The sequence below is a fragment of the Rhamphochromis sp. 'chilingali' genome (assembly GCF_963969265.1).
Source record: "Rhamphochromis sp. 'chilingali' genome assembly, chromosome: 11".
Taxonomy (NCBI): Eukaryota; Metazoa; Chordata; class Actinopteri; order Cichliformes; family Cichlidae; genus Rhamphochromis; species Rhamphochromis sp. 'chilingali'.
In genome coordinates, this window is record NC_137938.1 from 25,359,292 (window position 1) to 25,375,809 (window position 16,518).

At 42.0% G+C, this 16,518-nt stretch overlaps 1 protein-coding gene across 2 annotated transcripts; it reads left to right on the forward strand.

Annotated features, from left to right (window-relative positions):
• The first annotated feature begins 2,697 nt into the window (after window positions 1-2,697).
• Window positions 2,698-16,134, forward strand: mdc1 (mediator of DNA damage checkpoint 1). 2 transcript variants are annotated; one of them, XM_080896435.1, is made up of 12 exons: window positions 2,698-2,834; window positions 3,525-3,662; window positions 4,871-5,431; window positions 5,519-5,597; window positions 5,738-6,972; window positions 7,441-7,503; window positions 7,582-10,964; window positions 11,444-11,581; window positions 12,493-12,675; window positions 12,766-12,891; window positions 13,489-13,599; window positions 13,733-16,134. In XM_080896435.1, exons 1-12 carry the CDS (start codon window positions 2,822-2,824, stop codon window positions 13,934-13,936), a joined length of 6,234 nt encoding a protein of 2,077 aa, XP_080752561.1. In that variant the 5' UTR covers window positions 2,698-2,821; the 3' UTR covers window positions 13,937-16,134. The 2 variants fall into 2 exon arrangements, with proteins under 2 accessions (XP_080752561.1, XP_080752562.1); XM_080896436.1 differs by lacking the exon at window positions 2,698-2,834 and adding an exon at window positions 3,160-3,288.
• Window positions 16,135-16,518: the final 384 nt, after the last annotated feature.

Genomic DNA, 16,518 nt, shown 5'->3' on the forward strand with positions numbered 1-16,518 from the left:
TCTAACCTGAACTGTCTTAGGAAGGCTTTAAAAAATCTTCAGGAATATTTTTCAGGCTTCTCGAAGCACATTCAAAGCTTGCCTTTGGATGTTGGCTACCTTTTATTCTGCTCTCTGTGAAGATAATCCCACACCCACATTGTGTGTTTTTCTGTCCAGGTATGTTTTTACTGCATTGGCACCACTGGATAAAATGCAGCCTCAAACCAGGGCAGGGCCTCCAGTGTTTTAAAGATGCCTTTAGACACTCACTGTTGTACCTCTTGAACAGGGATGGGCAGTAACGTGTTACTTGTAACACGTTACTGTAATCTGATTACTTTTTTCGAGTAACGAGTAAAGTAAGGGATTACTATTGCCAAAACGGTAATTAGATTACCGTTACTTTCCCGTAGGAACGCTGCGTTACTGCGTTACTAAAACCATGATTTTTTGCGAGAATGTCTCACGACAGTGACGTAAGCGAGTGTTCCATTAGTGACAACAGCTGTGTGCAGATCAACAATGGATCACATATCGAGTGCGGGAGAGAGTATGAGCGTGTAGCGTTTAAAGCGTGGAAGTACTGACCTTACTTTGAGTTTGATTCCATAAAAAGTGACAAAAACATTAGCGTCCATCGTGCGTGGGAAGAAAACTTCTTTTTACAGCGAAAAAAAACCCCTAAACTTCCAAGCAAGCACCGAGTGTGCTATGACGTAATGGGAAACTCACAGAGAAACTCGCGGATTCTTCAACTGACCGCGGCACACCTGCACCAGGGTAAACCTCCGCCTACCCCAGTCCTGCTTTACAGGTAAAAATAGAGCAACAGGACCGCTGAGTCTTTGACTTTATTTATGTTCTGCTGTGTTTTACTTGCATCTATTTGAAAGAGTGAGTGTAAACACAAAAAATATTTTATTTTATGTGCTGGAATGTGTAGAAAATAGGTTTAAATGTTAAACTAATTTATTCAACTCAGAGAATGTTGCATATAATTAAATTTTTGCTTGATGCATAAAGTTAAAAGATTAAAACTGATAAAACAAGTTAAAAAAAGAGACTTTTCCATTTGATTACATTTTGTATGATGGATTATGCAGTAAAAGTAGAATTGGGCTGAAAGATCTATCGCTTTATCACCTCTTCAGGTTGTAAATCGTGTTTTTAAAAAGTAACTAAGTAACTAAGTAATTAATTACTTTTGAAAAATAAGTAATCAGTAAAGTAACGGGATTACTTTTTTGGGGAAGTAATCAGTAATTAGTTACTGATTACTTTTTTCCAAGTAACTTGACCAACACTGCTCTTGACTTCCTTCTTAAAAAAAATTCAAATTTGGATACACCACTCAGTAAGACTGGTCACTGATTACATCACCTTTTTCTCGCTGTTTCCCTTCCATAAGAATGCCACCAGCCATCCTTCTATTTATAATTTGTTTTTCTATAAGTAATATATAATAAATCTACAACACAGGAAGGAATGCAGTTTATTGCTATCAATATTATACCCCACCCCTACAGTGCACATCATCCAGCTCTGTGACTTAAGGTCACATAAGCACTTTAGTGGACTTTCGTGGCCAAGGCATGCAGCAAGAGTTGGATCCCAAAGCAAAACTGTGCTGCTGGGCCACTAATTCTCCTACTCATGCACCTGGGTTTTGATGCAATAATTTCTCTATGAATATAAAACATAAGCACAAAATTTATATAACTGAATTTAGTTAGACCCTACTTGGGACAAGGCCTCAATAAAGCAGCACCAAATGCTTATTTTAACTCTTGTATCATGCAAATTTTAACTTTTGCAAAACATTCAAAACTAGTGTCATGAAGAGGGAAAGATCTTACATTATTTATATAAGGATATGTGATTTCTATATCATTATATATCTTATGGAGACAGTTTAGCTCAGAGGTGTTAAACTTATTTTAGTAGAACAGAATAGAATTCAACTTTATTGTCACTGTACATGTCACAGGTGCAAGGCAACGAAATGCAGTTTGTATCCATCCAGAAGTGCTTTAGTCATGATATAGATGTATTACAAATATATATTAGCAATAATATAGATATGTAAGTATATTACAGAAATTGGTCTATTATGGTATGTTATAATGTACACGGTATGAAGGTATGTTATGATTAAGGTATGTTATGTTAGTACATGGGATACATGCACTTGACATTTTGACATCTCTCAAAATGTGTATAACTGGTAGAGATGCTGCCTCCATACACGCCCTTAGTTTTTTGCATTCAGTGGATCAGCTGTCATTACATGGACATATTCCAATTCATAAAGGCAGAAAACTTTTACCCGTGGAGTTTTGCTAAATAAACAATATTCATCACTCAGATTTTTAATGTAAAAACATTTACTTTTAAATACTAATACTGGCATTGCATCACTAACACGATCCTGATATTATTTTATTATAAACACTGAGTAATTAACGCGTTTACATCATTTTAAATGATATCCAGTAAAGCAAATTGGTCCCTGTGCGGCACCACGGCGGTATATTTGACACCCTTGGTTTAGCCCATATTGGTATGGACTAAACCCACATTAGCCCATAATGGTATCATCCAGTCTGCGTGGTTAAAATGGTGCAGGGCGCCAAAATTAATGTATGAACGCTGAAGTCCAGAGGACATGTGGGCCAATCACAGACATTGAGTGAGAAGTTAGTGTCCAATGGCAACATATTATAGCTTGAGTGATACTTATATTGGCCAATCGTTTTCATCGTTAAACGCCTATTGTGGGCGTGGTTAATCACTTCCAGGACGCTCATGACATTTTTTGTTTATCTACACGGGACAAGGCATGGCGTGCGAAGGTGGGTGTCCGAGTACGATCTTTTTCTTAGGTTTAAACTTAATGCACCTTCACTGCAGGCTAACACCGGACGTCAGTTAAAAATTTTTTAGTCAAGTCACCCGTACAAATCACTTTACTTCTTTCATAGATTTCAAAGTAATTAAATTCGAAAGTTGGGATTATAATTCTCCTGAAAGTAGGAGCAGAAAATGGTTTTCTTACATATGCCTCGTTGCTAGTAATAATCAATTTGACAGCTGGGTTGCAGACACATAAAATCTGTGATGTCGATGGTTGAATCACACAAACTAGCGGTTAGCAGATTTTGTCTTCATATTGACCGGAAGTGGTATTACAGGGATGCGATTTTAGAGGAGACTTGTCCATACACATTTGATAAAAGTTGCCTCCGCGTTGTTTAAAGCTGTTTAGATCACTACACATTGGGTGTTTGCAGGAATACAACGGCACAGGTACAGTTAGCGAGTCAATAAGTACCGATGAACTTTATCTTAACGCTATGGTGGGCGGGAGTCAATTAGCCATGCAGGCTAACGTTAGCTGCACAGGTTTCTATTTAGGCTATTCGATCTTTCTTTTAAAGCCTTGTTAAAACTAATGTTACCTTAATTATACGTTAACATTAAAGTTTATGCATTATGTTACCCGTGTTTATGTGCAGCACTCTTCCTGTCTTGCGCTTTGCCAGGAATGGATGCTACTCAGATGATCAGTGACTCAATCTTGGAGTCAGATGAGGAAGATAATGAAGAGGAGATCGAAAATAAGAGGGGACGACCGTTGGCTAAACTGTGCATCTTGAAAAATAAACACATACCTGAGGCAGGTGAGTGGCTAACTGATGTTGTTTTTACACGTGATCTGCACAGTCTGGTACTACTTAAGATAGCCTTTATTAGTCCCACATGTGGGAAATGTGTAAATCTTGCATACAGAGGGGGAAACATTTGATCCTTTGGAGAATTTGCAACTTTGCTCAGTTACAATGAAATGAACAGTCTCTAATTAGTATGCTAGTTTCATTTTAATAAAGAGGGACAATATAAACATATTACATAATATTCGATCCCCCTTAATAGTTAGTGATGAAACTCTTGTTGGCAAAGGATCAATATGGTCCAGTGCATTGACCCATTAATTTGGTGAAGTTGTCCAGTACCTTCGCATTAAGACAGCCCCAAAGCATAATTTTTCCGCCTCCATGCTTGACTGTGGAGATGGTGTTCTTTGGGTCGTACTCTGCATTTCACTTCCGAACTTCACTGCCAAAGAGCTGAATTTTGGTTTTATCTGACCACACCACTTTGTCCCACACCTTCTCTGAATCATTTAGCTGTTCACGGGCAAACTTAAGACAAGCCTGTACATGTGCCTTCTTGAACAGGGAAGGCAAGATTTCAATCCATTACAGTGTAGTATGTTATCAGTGGTGTTCTTGGCTGCTTTCAGATCATTAACAACCTCCTCCCATGTAGTTTTGGCCCAGCAGTTGTCACTTTCTCATCAAGCTTTTTGCTAAAATCTTGTCCAGGACATTCTTTGACAGCTCTTTGGTCCTGCCCATGTTGGTGGAGCGGTTGGAATGTAAAAAATGCATTCTTCTGATTTATTGTAATGTTGTACACAGCCAATCTGCAGGTGCAAGAATTCTGGTTGGATTCAAGAGGATCAAATACTTACTTCACTCAATGACATCCAAATCAAAACTTGTAATGTTTTTTTTCCTAGATTTTGGTTAATGTTCTGTCTCTCTCAATTAAATTGATGTTTTATAAACAAATAAAGTAAATTAAACTACACAAATAGGCAACAAATAGGGAAGCCAGTTTGGGAGTATGCGGTTTCAATAGTATTTGCTAGTAAAAAGCTGAGCTGCAGCATTTTAAACAAGCTGCAGTGACACACTGACACTCGAATAAAGACACTAAAATGGAATGAAGGAATAAATAAATAGATCTGAACCAGAGAAATGACTTCACCTTTCTGACTATATATCTAAGTATATTGTTAATGATGATGCTCTCTTTCACACAGAGTTTCCCCTCTTTTTGGGTGATAATGTGCTTGGCCGTGACCCCAACTCCTGCACTGTGCCCTTGCCGGCATCCTCAGTGTCCAAACAGCATGCTACTATCTGCCTTTGTGTGTACCGGAGACGTGCCTGTCGCAGTGAAGTGGACATGGAAGCTTTGGTTTGGGACTTAGGGAGCATGAATGGGACCCGCAAGGGCCGCTTAAAGCTGACTCCTAATGTACGCTATGCCCTCAGTGAAGGTGACAGTTTGGTGGTGGCGGACATCCCGTGTCAGTTTGTCATTTGTGGCGTAGACTCTTCTCAGGGGGACGCAAGCTCTCCTCTGAGACAAAATTCAGGGGTAAAGACCAAGTTGCCAGATGCCTCGGGAGAAAAGGGAGATGACACAAGCACAGACAGCAAGAAATGTGTCAATGGAGGGACAGAGACTCCTGTCAGAGCCAGCTGCCTGACCTTTGAGCAAACTCCCCATCAGCCACAGGGGACCTTGGTCCCAGAATCTGACTCAGACTCAGACAGCGAAACAGGAGTAAGAGGAGAAAGAAGACGAAGGACTCTAGGTTTGTACATTATGTAAATATTTATAACTATTGAAGCTATGCTTTTTGGACCTGGTGTTTACAAGTTCACTTTTATTCTCTTTGTAGTGTCTGATTCTGACTCCCATAAATCCAGCCCCATCAGCTCGTCATTCTTGAGTCCCCCAAACAAAGTTGTCCCTGAAAGGTATACCCATAAAAATAAGCTATTTATTGGTATTCTTTTTGTAACTGTGATTATACTACTGGCTTAGCCATACCCCATTAATACATATGTTTGACTTGTTCATTGTAAGACCTGTTAATTTGTTTTTCCCTGTTCTACAGTGACAATGAAAGCCCCATGACAGTCTCGTCTTCCTCTAAAAATAAACCAAACAGACATGACAGCTTCACCACACAGGAGACAGATGTAGATGCGGCGCGACAGCAGTTGGAGGAAAAAAAAGTGGTTGCACTTGTGGAGGACAGTGAAGAGGAGGAAGAAAGAGCAGTGCAAGCGGGGACAAAGTCTCTGAAAGGGGGTTGGCATATGCCAGTGGAAAAGGAAAGCAATGCCAGTTTTACAGGAGACGGTGAATTGTCAACACCAGCAGTCTCTACAGACGCAATCCCTGCATTTAACATGGACAGTGACACTGATGTGGAGGGAGAGGACGAAGAAGTGGCATCAGCGGGGCCTGTGACCTTGAATACAAACCAACAAGTTGATCAACCTCCAAAGACGGCCCAGTTTCACATGGACAGTGACACAGATATCGATGAGGATGATGATGCTTCAGGTAAAGCTCCCAAAGCTCTGCCTTCTTCTGATGAGAACGCCAAAACTCCTCATGCTGTTTCAGTTATTCCACCTGAAGGCGTCACCATGGACAGTGACACTGATGTGGACGATGATGGGGTTGTGTCAGACGCTGCCACAAAAGCAGGACCGACAGTATGTCAGAGTGCGCACACAGCAGACTCTGCTTTTTCAGTGCAGGCAGAAGATTTTCACCTCCACAGTGACACTGATGTAGATGAGGACGAAGCAAAAAATACAACAGATGAAACACCTAATAAATCAGATATAAAGCTTACAGCTCTTAAATCTGCTCCTGTGGCTCCTGACAACCTGCAGGTAGAGAGTGACACGGATGACGAGGCTCTCCCTGTCCCTGCCACCAGTAAACCCTTAGTGGTCGCTGCTGTTGCAGATTCACGCCCCACTGCAGTTGCAGATGCTGATTTGGAGATTCTCTCTGACAGCGACACAGATGTGGAAGATGCATCTCTTCTGGCTATACCTGTTGGTGTCACAACCTTGTCAGCTTCTCCTGGCCCAACTTTAAAGGCTTCTCTGGCAGATTCTGATGCAGATACAGATGTGGATGAATCTAGCGTGCCCCCTGTTGGGGATGAGGCTAAACCAGCTGATGTCAGAGTCGACGGCGATACAGAAGATAAGAAGTCAGATATTGGAGAAGAAGGTGAGGACCAGGTGCCCAGGCTGCACAGGGAAACTACACCTGGGTTGCTGGCTCCCCTTCTGCAGAACTGCTCCACTCCTGTGCAGATGTCAGGTAATCGATCAATCTTCAGAATTCATTTAGACTGCAAATATCTACTCGTTTGTTTTATTGCATTACCTTTCTAAATACTTTCTAAAATTCAGTAATTGATTATATATGACATACATCAGTGGCACAGTTTTAGGTGAGGCGCAATCTGAGGATAGAACTAGCCTGTGATGTTACAGTGGTCTCTTTACAGGATATCACAATGACTTGTAATGCAGTAATTGCAAAAAATACAATCTAAAAGAAATATAATCAAAGAAAATAATACAAAATATGTGAAGTGTATTGTTGGTGCTCAAAATAAAGACGGCGCCTGCAGGAGAGAGAGGTTTGAAATGAAGAAATCGATCTGTTTTTAAGTGAGTGGACTTGAGATTCTGTGTTAACTTCTTCGATCCAATCGTGTAAAGTGTTTGTTGCGTTGCGATGAGAAAGCATCAAGTTTAAATTGACTTTTACTTTGGATTTCAGATGAAGAAGTGGAAGACATGGCAACTCAAGCCTTCGTCAGTCCCTCTTCAGGTTCATTAAGGCGTGAGTAAATGACTTTTAATAATGTCAAACGAGTCTGTTTCAAAAACATTAGTTCATTTTTTTTCTTTTGGCCAACAGGAGCGGCAGTGCCTGCAGTAAGACCTGTAGTATTGTCGTCCTGCTCAGACATCCAGGAGGAGGAGGATTTTGCTGTGGCTGAGACGCAGTCCTTTACATTTCAGAGCCGTGACCGTGTGAGCAGTGAGGAACCAACCCAAGCTTTTGTACTTGAGTCTTCTTGTGACAATAAAAATGACCAATCTACCAAAGAAGAGTCTTTCCAACTGGGACTGTCTGACAGCAGCCACCTGCAGTGTCCAGACCAAGCTTTAGCTATGGAGAACACCCAAGCTTTTGTTTCTGTGGAGAGGGGTGTGAACCTGGAAGATACCCAAGCATATGCAGCCATGTCAGCTGCAGACAGATCCTCTGCAGAAAATGACGCGAACCTGGAGGCCACACAGGACTATGTAGAAGATAAAGAGACTGAGCGATATCAAGTAGATGTGGCCTTAGAAGCAACACAGGTATATGTGGCAGAGCCGTACAGTCACGCTGAGGATGATGCAGATGATGATGCTTGTGAGACACAGCCTTCAGACTTTACTGCCTCTTCTACTCTTGCCATAGCAGAAACCCAACCAATGTTGCCTATTGCAGGAGAGGAGGATCTGGCAGCTGAAAATCCAGTTTGCTCTGTTCAACAAATTCAGCCGAGATCCCTCAAGGAGGATGGTCCAAAGGCAGCTCAGCCTCAGGAGAAGGGCCTCAGCGACGCTCAGTCTGTAACTGAAACTCAGCCCGTGTGTACAAGTGACAGTGAAGCAAGTGATGATGAAGGCTCATTTCCAGCTCAGCGAAACAGAACAGCAAAGCCACTGCCACTTGAAGAAGCGCAGACACAAGATCTCACTTGTTCAGAGTTGTCGGTTTCTGAAACCCAGCCAATGCACGGTGGAATTGCTGAAACCCAGCCCATGGCTACATGTGACGATGATGATGAAGACTCAATGCCAGGCCCGAGAAAAAGGAAAGCAAAGCAGCTTCATCTTGAAGAAGAGGAGACGCAACCTGTCGCAGACTCTGAGCTCTCCACTGCTGAAACCCAGCCCGTGGCTACATGTGATGATGATGATGAAGACTCAATGCCAGGCCCACGAAAAAGGAAAGCAAAGCAGCTGCAGCCTGAAGAAGAGATGCAAACCCTTGCTAGTTCTGAAGTCTCTGCTCTGGAAACTCAGCCCTTGAGTACAAATGAAGGCCAGCAAAGTGATGAAGAGGATGTGATTGCATGCACTCGGAAAAGAAAAGCCAAGCCACTTCAGCTTGAAGAGGAGCAGACGCAGCCCCTCACTAGTGCTGATGTTGAAACCCCGGCAGTAGTGACAGGTAAATGTGATGATAAGGACTCAATTCCAGGTCCACGGAAAAGAAAGGCAAAGCAGATGAAGCTTGAAGAAAAGACACAGCCAGTCGATAATTCTAAAATGACCCATGTTGAAACTCGACCCTTGACAACAAAAACCGGATTATCGCCTTCAGAAGAATCTGAAGCGGGAACCAGTGGAGCTTGTGTTCCAAATTTAAGAGTGACAAGAGCAAAACCGAGAGAAGAGGAAGATCAGGTGGCGTGTCCTGGACCATCCAAGAGGCAGACTAGAGGAAGGAGTGGAAAACCTTTGTCTGATGGTGACAACAATAAGGAGATGGTAAAACGGGCTAGAGGGAGAAAGATAACGAAGCAGCAGAAACATGATGGTGAGGAAGAGGATGAAACACCGGTAAGAGAAAGAAACAAGCAGGCTGTGAATAAGAGCCTGATAAAGCAACAAGATGGGAAAGATAGAGAGGAGGAAGATGGTGCCGATCTCAGACAAGAAAGAGAAGAAAATGATAACGAAAGGAGGACGACTGATGAAAGAAAGAAGCATCAGGATGAGATAGAAATGCAACTCATGGAAGAGAAGTTAGAAACAGAAAGAAGAGTAAATAAAGAACAAGAAAGATTGCAGGCTGAAGATGCAGCGAGAGCAGAGAGAGAAATCAAGGAGAAGGAAGAACAACAGAAAATAGAGTCTGAAAGGATTGAAAGAGAAGAGCGGGAGAGGTTAGAAAGAGAAGAAAAAGAGAGATTAGAAAGGGAACGAAAGGAACAAGAAAAAGAAACTGCAAAGAGAGAACAAGAAGAGAGGCTTGAGCGGGAGCAACAACTGCAAGCAAGACTCGAGAGAGAAGAAAGGGAAATGGAGGAGAGAGAGAGAGTGGAGAAAGAAAAAGAAGCCCAAGAAAAACAGTTGAAAGAACTGGAAGAAAAGAAAGAGGAACAAGACAAATCCAAAACGCCTTCAAGAGGCCGAAGAACAACCAGAAGAACTATTGCTTCACAGAGCACAGCAGAGCCAGACCAAGACTCAACTGTATCAACCAATGACGATTTCCCAGCAAGGAGAACCAGATCACGCTCAAACTCCTCCAACTCGGTCAGCTCGGAGAGGTCTGCTTCAAGTGTCCACGCCCAGGAAAGCAAGGGCAGAGGGCGAGGGAGAGGGCGAGGGACGAGGGAGACCAGTGAGACACCCCAGAAACCCGTCGCCAGAAGCAGCAATCGAAGGACCACTGTGGCTGCAGGGGCCGTAGAGCACGAGCCTGACTCGTCCAACTCACTAGCCCCTGAGGTTTCAAGCTGCAGCGTGAGCTCTCATAACAGAGGAAGAGGAGGCAGGCAGCGAGGAAGAGCGAGGAAAACAGAACATGACCCAGACTCTATCCCTTCTGTTAGTCAGAGTCAAAGTGATCAGAATTTAAGCCCTGCCAGGGGAAGAAAGGGCAAGAAAGCTGAGGAGTCCTCCAATGAGGCTCTCCATAAAAATGGTAAAGAGGACTCTCAGCCGGCTACAACCACTAGAGGGCGACAACAACCCAGTGCAGCTACAGATGAGGAAGACCAGTCGAAGCAAGAGGAAGCATGCACCAGCGAGGAATCGCTACCTAAAAGAAATGTCAGGGGCAGAGGTCAGAGAGCAGTGAAGAGTGAAACTGTGGAGAAACCAGTTGCTCCTGCGGTCAGTGATGATGATGAGGCTAAAGATAAAAGAAAAGCAACGAGAGACTTGGAGGCAAATACTGGAGCAGATCTCAGCTGCAGCAAAAGGAAAGAAAGATCTTCAAAAACGGCAGAAACAGACGAGGAAGAAGGAAAAGGCAAAACAAACGATGAGATTCCTGTTAGTTTACAAGGGAAGAAAAGAGGTAGAGCATCCACCGCTCAGGCAAAGAAGAGCGCAAAAGAGTGTCTCTCAGAGGTGAAGGAGGAGGAGAGAGAAAAGATGGAGGGTGAGACTGTGGAGAAAAAAGTCAGAGGTCGACAATCAGCGGTCTCGAGAAAGAAGAAAGAGGAGCTGGAAGAAAGTGGAACATCTTTAACTGCCACAAATCAAGATGCAAATTTGGAGGCATCAGAGGTGACTATTGCTTCACTTTTAAACATACGCAGCCAAATGGAAACCATAAAGATGCGGTTTTGATTGAAACAAAAATGCATTAACATTGAAGGGTAAATCAGATGAAATGGAAAGCTGAGTAGTAAATAATTAGTGTCGAGAAGTTCTTGTTGTGAAGGAAGGCTTTTACCTTGGCTCAAGGCCATGGTGCATTTTCCTCTCTGAGTCAGCCTTTTCAATATTGATGAACTACCATCAACATGAGTTACTCTCTCTGTTTCCTCCACTTTCTCTAGAGCAGTCTAACCTGCTCCGCATCACTGCTAATGAATTAAGTGGTTTAGTGGTCATCCAGTCACTTCCTCCACTTACATTTTATGGTGTTTGCTTTCTGGTGCAAGATGTTGTACCATCTTCTTTGCATGTTCCATACTTTGCCCTTCGCTGTCTTCAACCTGTTTTGTTTTCCCTGTCTTTACCTACCCTCTCCCCTATAACAGCCCCAGACTCCAACCAGCAACGCATCCCGGAAGCGGCAAGCTCCTGCAAATTTCTCTCCCGTGGCAAAGAGTCCTCGCTCCTCCTCTGCATCCCCAGCAGCAAGTGGTCGACTACAAACTGAAGGCCAGGCATACAAGGTCTCTGTGGTTGTGTTAGCAAAACACGCATTTTGTGTTTAGGAAAGAGACGCTCATACGGTGGTAGCTAGGCTGATCAAACCTAGCCTAAGACATCGGAATCATAGTGGCAAATCCTATACTTGTATTCTTATATACTAAACATCATATTAAGAAACACTATTCTAAACTATCTTAGCATCTCGACAATGCTCTCAGTCATATTACTGAGCTGTAGCCAGTGAAACGTATTATTTATGGAAAGTCCACCACGTGGTGCTAGCATCACATGCTCTTCCAGTTTTTTCCCAGTTTTTCCTGAAACATGCTGCTGGCACTACATTTAAAATGAGTGCACATGTATGTTTACAATTACAGTTTAATATTGTGTTTTAATCTTTTGGCAATTCATCAGGCTTTAGCCTTATAAACATTTTACTCAGTGTCCTAATAGAATTGTAAAATTCATGTTGTGGTTTTGTTAGCATCATATTATCGATGAAGCTTTCAGAAGTCACCGCTCCTGCTCGAAACTTTTGGATATTTGGACCCATTATAATAAACTAAACACAAAGCCTCCTCCATCTAACCTCTGTGCACAGTGGTCTATTATAACAGCAGTATCTACTCATCCAAATCATTGAAAGTAAAAGGATTTCACTAAGCGTTGCATTCACACTTAGAGCTGCGTAATCAATTTGTGCAGGGTTAAAGTTATTTTTGGTTTGTTCGTGCAGATGAGAGCAGGTGTTTTGAGCTCACGAAATCATTGTTCCACTAACCTCCTGCAGCTTGTTCTGAAATTTCAATCGACTCTCGGGCATGACTGTAAAATGCATGACAGTGCTTTTCTTTGAGAGAAATGCCTAATTTCACACCTCTATTTTGCCTGCATGGCAGATTAAGTTGACTTGAGGCTTTTGCTTTCACAGGTTCTGTTTACGGGGGTGATGGATGAAGCAGGGGAGAAAGTGTTGGCGCGCTTAGGCGGCAGCTTGGCTAAAGGTGTGGGAGACATGAACTGCCTTGTGACTGACAAAGTGCGCAGGACTGTCAAATTCCTTTGTGCACTGGCCAAAGGCATTCCAATCGTCACTACAGACTGGCTGGAAAAGGTATGTTTGAAAAACTGCAGTCAGAAAGTTCTCTCTTAATTTATTGCAGATGTATATTATGATAATAGTCACCCTTCTTGTCTGTTTTAGAGTGGCAAAGCTGGGAGCTTCCTGTCTCCCTCCTCCTTTATTGTTAAGGATCCTGAGCAGGAGAAGAAGTTTAATTTCTCCTTGCACGAGTCTCTAAGGATTGCCAGCAGCCAGCCTCTCTTAAAGGTACTCACTCATTTTTCCTTAGAGTGAGAGGTTGACAGTGTGCCATTAACAGTATTTCCACTAGCAGACGGCACGGGGGTGGTGCATGATGTTTTCGTGATGGGAGCCCATAAACGTTTGAGTCATCCTCAGTCTAAATCTGGTTTAATATTTCCCTTCGAGCATTGTTTGAGCCTCTTTATTGTTAGCAATGTTCAAATCTTCAAAACAGCAGCCTGTGGATTGTTTATCATCATTCTGTGGCTTAGGGGAAAGTAATTTGATATTTGCTGTAAATATACTGATTATATTGCATGTATTATGTTTCTCAGCTTGCGCTATTTCATAGAAGCTTGTAAAGGCATACCTTGTTACAACATAATACCAGCTAAAATTAGACATATAATATCAAATTTCAACCCCAGGAGGCTTTTACTAAATTTCTTGAAGAGATTAAATAAAAATAGATTCACTCATCCATCTCTTTTCTTCCGCTTATCGGATTCAGGGTTGCGGTGGAGCCTATCCCAGCTGTCCTAGGACAAAAAGCAAATAGACCATTGGATGTATTCCAAATAAAAGTAGAGTAAAATGCTTTGCCTTATTTCTGTCTCTCAGGGATACGAGGTCCATGTTACTAGATCGGTTAAGCCAGAGCCAGTTCACATGAAGGACATCATTTCCTCCAGTGGAGCTACCTTTCTACCAAAGATGCCCTCTTCTAATAAGGTGCCAGTTAAGCTGAGAGCCCTTCTCCGGCCAAAACGTTACATGAAATAAGTCTTTGCTTATGATGTTTATTACCTACATTTTAATTCCTCTTCTATTTTCTGTCACCCCCGTCTCCCTCTCTGGCTCTTAGCCTCACACTGTCGTGGTTTCCTGCGAGGAGGACTGGTCTCTGTGTCGCCCGGCTCTGTCTGCATCTCTCCCTGTCGTCACCGCTGAGTTCATCCTCACAGGGATCCTGCAGCAGAAACTCGATTTTCAGTCCCACACACTCTCGCCTTCCACAGCAAATGTACAACCTGCAGGTGGCAGAGGAAGGGGCAGGAGGAAGACTTAGTACTCCCGGAGCAAAAATACAGTGACTGTCTGTGTATGAAATCTTTAGCTGTGAGGTTTGTCCGTCATTTCTGGATACACTTTAAAACTGTAGACCGGTAAAACACCTGTTTAGCTATTGGACTGTGAAAGACTGTATTGAATGTATTGTCGATTGTCCACTGATGTAAATGCGTAATTTACAGACGTCAGTGCTGGAAGAATGTGAATTATTTGACTGTCCATCATCAAATATTTAAAACTAATTTTTAACTTTCCAAGAGAATGAACTGAGAAACAAACAGAAAAGTAGTTAACTTAAGACATTTTGGAAGAATGGTGAAAACTTTCTTTCTAAGCTTGTTTGTGCAGTCTTTTTCTTTTGCCTTATACACACAAACACATTGAAACTGTTAAAGCTACCTCCCCTCTACTTCAAACCCTTCTTTTTTTATGTAGAAACAAGCAGAGCAGGAAATTAACACTGTTAAACTGCTGGTACCCTCCATGTGTGCTAACTGCTTCAGCTCAATCAGCCTGTTTGGCAGGTAACCAACCTTGAAGAGGGAGTTTGTGTAAATCATGGTGGATGGGAGAATAGATGTGGAGATGGTGTCTGTTATGGTATCCAACAGCCTTGTAGTCAGAGGAAAAAAGCTCGTTTCCGGCCTACATAAGAAGTTCATAGTGCCTTTTTAAATGGAGATAATGACGAAGCTACCCACGTGTCTTTCTGGGGGTTTTTTCTGTCTCCATTAACCACCACCATCTACTCCATTAAGGCCTTATCCCATCCTGTTCCTCCAGAGAGAACAAGACAGACTGCGGATGTACCTTCTGCATCAACGCCTTTGTGGTGTTTGTTCTCGCCATCGATGTCTGTTTGCTTTATATGTGGATGTGTATTTTTTGTGTAATGCACAAAGCTTGATTACTGACCCACTGTCACTGCTGTGTCACTGGTGTTTTAAAGATGGTAGCTTGTCATTTTTAGAACTGTTAGCATGCTAATGCCTTAACTTGAAGTCTGTCTTCGTATCAAATAATGAAATGTCTCCATTATAAATGAAAAACATTAAATATTTTCCAGCTGCAACCACACTGTGCCGAGTTTAAAATTTCACAGACTGAAGCTTCTAAATCCAAAAATTGACTTTCAAGTTAAACCTTTTTGTTTTTCAGTAGATTTGATTGTAATTTTAGACTACTGAGGACGTCATAAATGAAGAAGGGGGTAGATAAATTGGGACGAACAGAGGATTAGTGAGGAAGACGTAAGGGCAGCTATGCAATGAAGAGTGGAAAGGTGGTTGGTCCACCTGTGGAGGTGTGGAGATGTTCAGGAGAGAGGGCAGTCAACTTTTTGACCATATTTTTGACACGCCCTTGGAGAGTGAGAGGATGTCTGAGGAATGGAGATGTGTACTGATACTGATTTTAAAGAACAAGGGTGATGAGTGGAAGGGTTTTAACTACAGAGAGATGATGTGGAGGAAAGCCTGGCGAAGTGGAGGTATGCTGCAGAAAGAAGAGGTACAGAAATCAGTAGAAGCAAAACATGACCATGAAACGGAGAGGTGGAAAGGTGAAGTGGATAAAGGATTTTAAAGACGGAGCTGCCAACAGGCAGGAATATAAGAGGAAGACCACCAAGAAGATGAGTGGATGTAAGGTTTGGTGGGGAAGAAGAGGATACCTGGAATAGGGTGAGATAGCGATGGATGATCTACTGTGGTGACCCCAAATGGCATAAGTGGCTCTCCCTTTTCTGGCATCTTCTTGGCAAAAAAGCAAACAAAGCAATAGCTTGAGGAAATGATGGACAATTTTTTGTGTTTATATAAAAAATATGTGGTAAAAATAGGTAGATAAAGGAGGTAAACAACAAATACTTTAATAAGGTAAAAGCATGTCTCAAATTAAAGATAATATAGCCTATTAAAAAATTAAGTACATATAAACATATCAACGATTTATACCCTACAGACGGACAGCATTTGGGCAGAACGTCCTTCTGTCCAGGGTGGCCATCTGTGGAACAGTCTTCCTCAACCCATTAGAGAATGCTCGACATTCAATTTGTTTAAGGCAAAGGTTAAAAACTGGTTATGGACAAATCAAGTGTGTGATCATGTATGCGTTGTATAGTTTTAATGTTTTATTTGGGAACAGAATGGTGTGTATGTGTAAGTTTGGTGATGGAGTTTTTATTATGAATGAATGATGAATTTTTATGAATTATTATGTCTATTTTTTTATGTTTAAGGACAACAGATGGAAATGAGCCCTTGGCTATAATCTGGCATGTTTACATTCATGTAATTTTTTTTTTTTTTTTTTACATTTATGTTCATTAACATGCACTGTCCTAAATAAATAAATAAAGTATAACGAAGTAAAACCATAATTGTTTTTTGTTTTAAAAAAAGCTTACTAAATGCAGTAAAAACATTAATGACATTAAAGTGGATCAGTATATGTACAGGAATGTGTAGTGGACAATGCTGTGCAATAAACAGCTTTGTGCTCTATCGGTATCCTCGTGTATCACCTGGCTGGTACCTCGTTAAATACCCCCCCTAGCTGTCAGATGACCATAGGTAT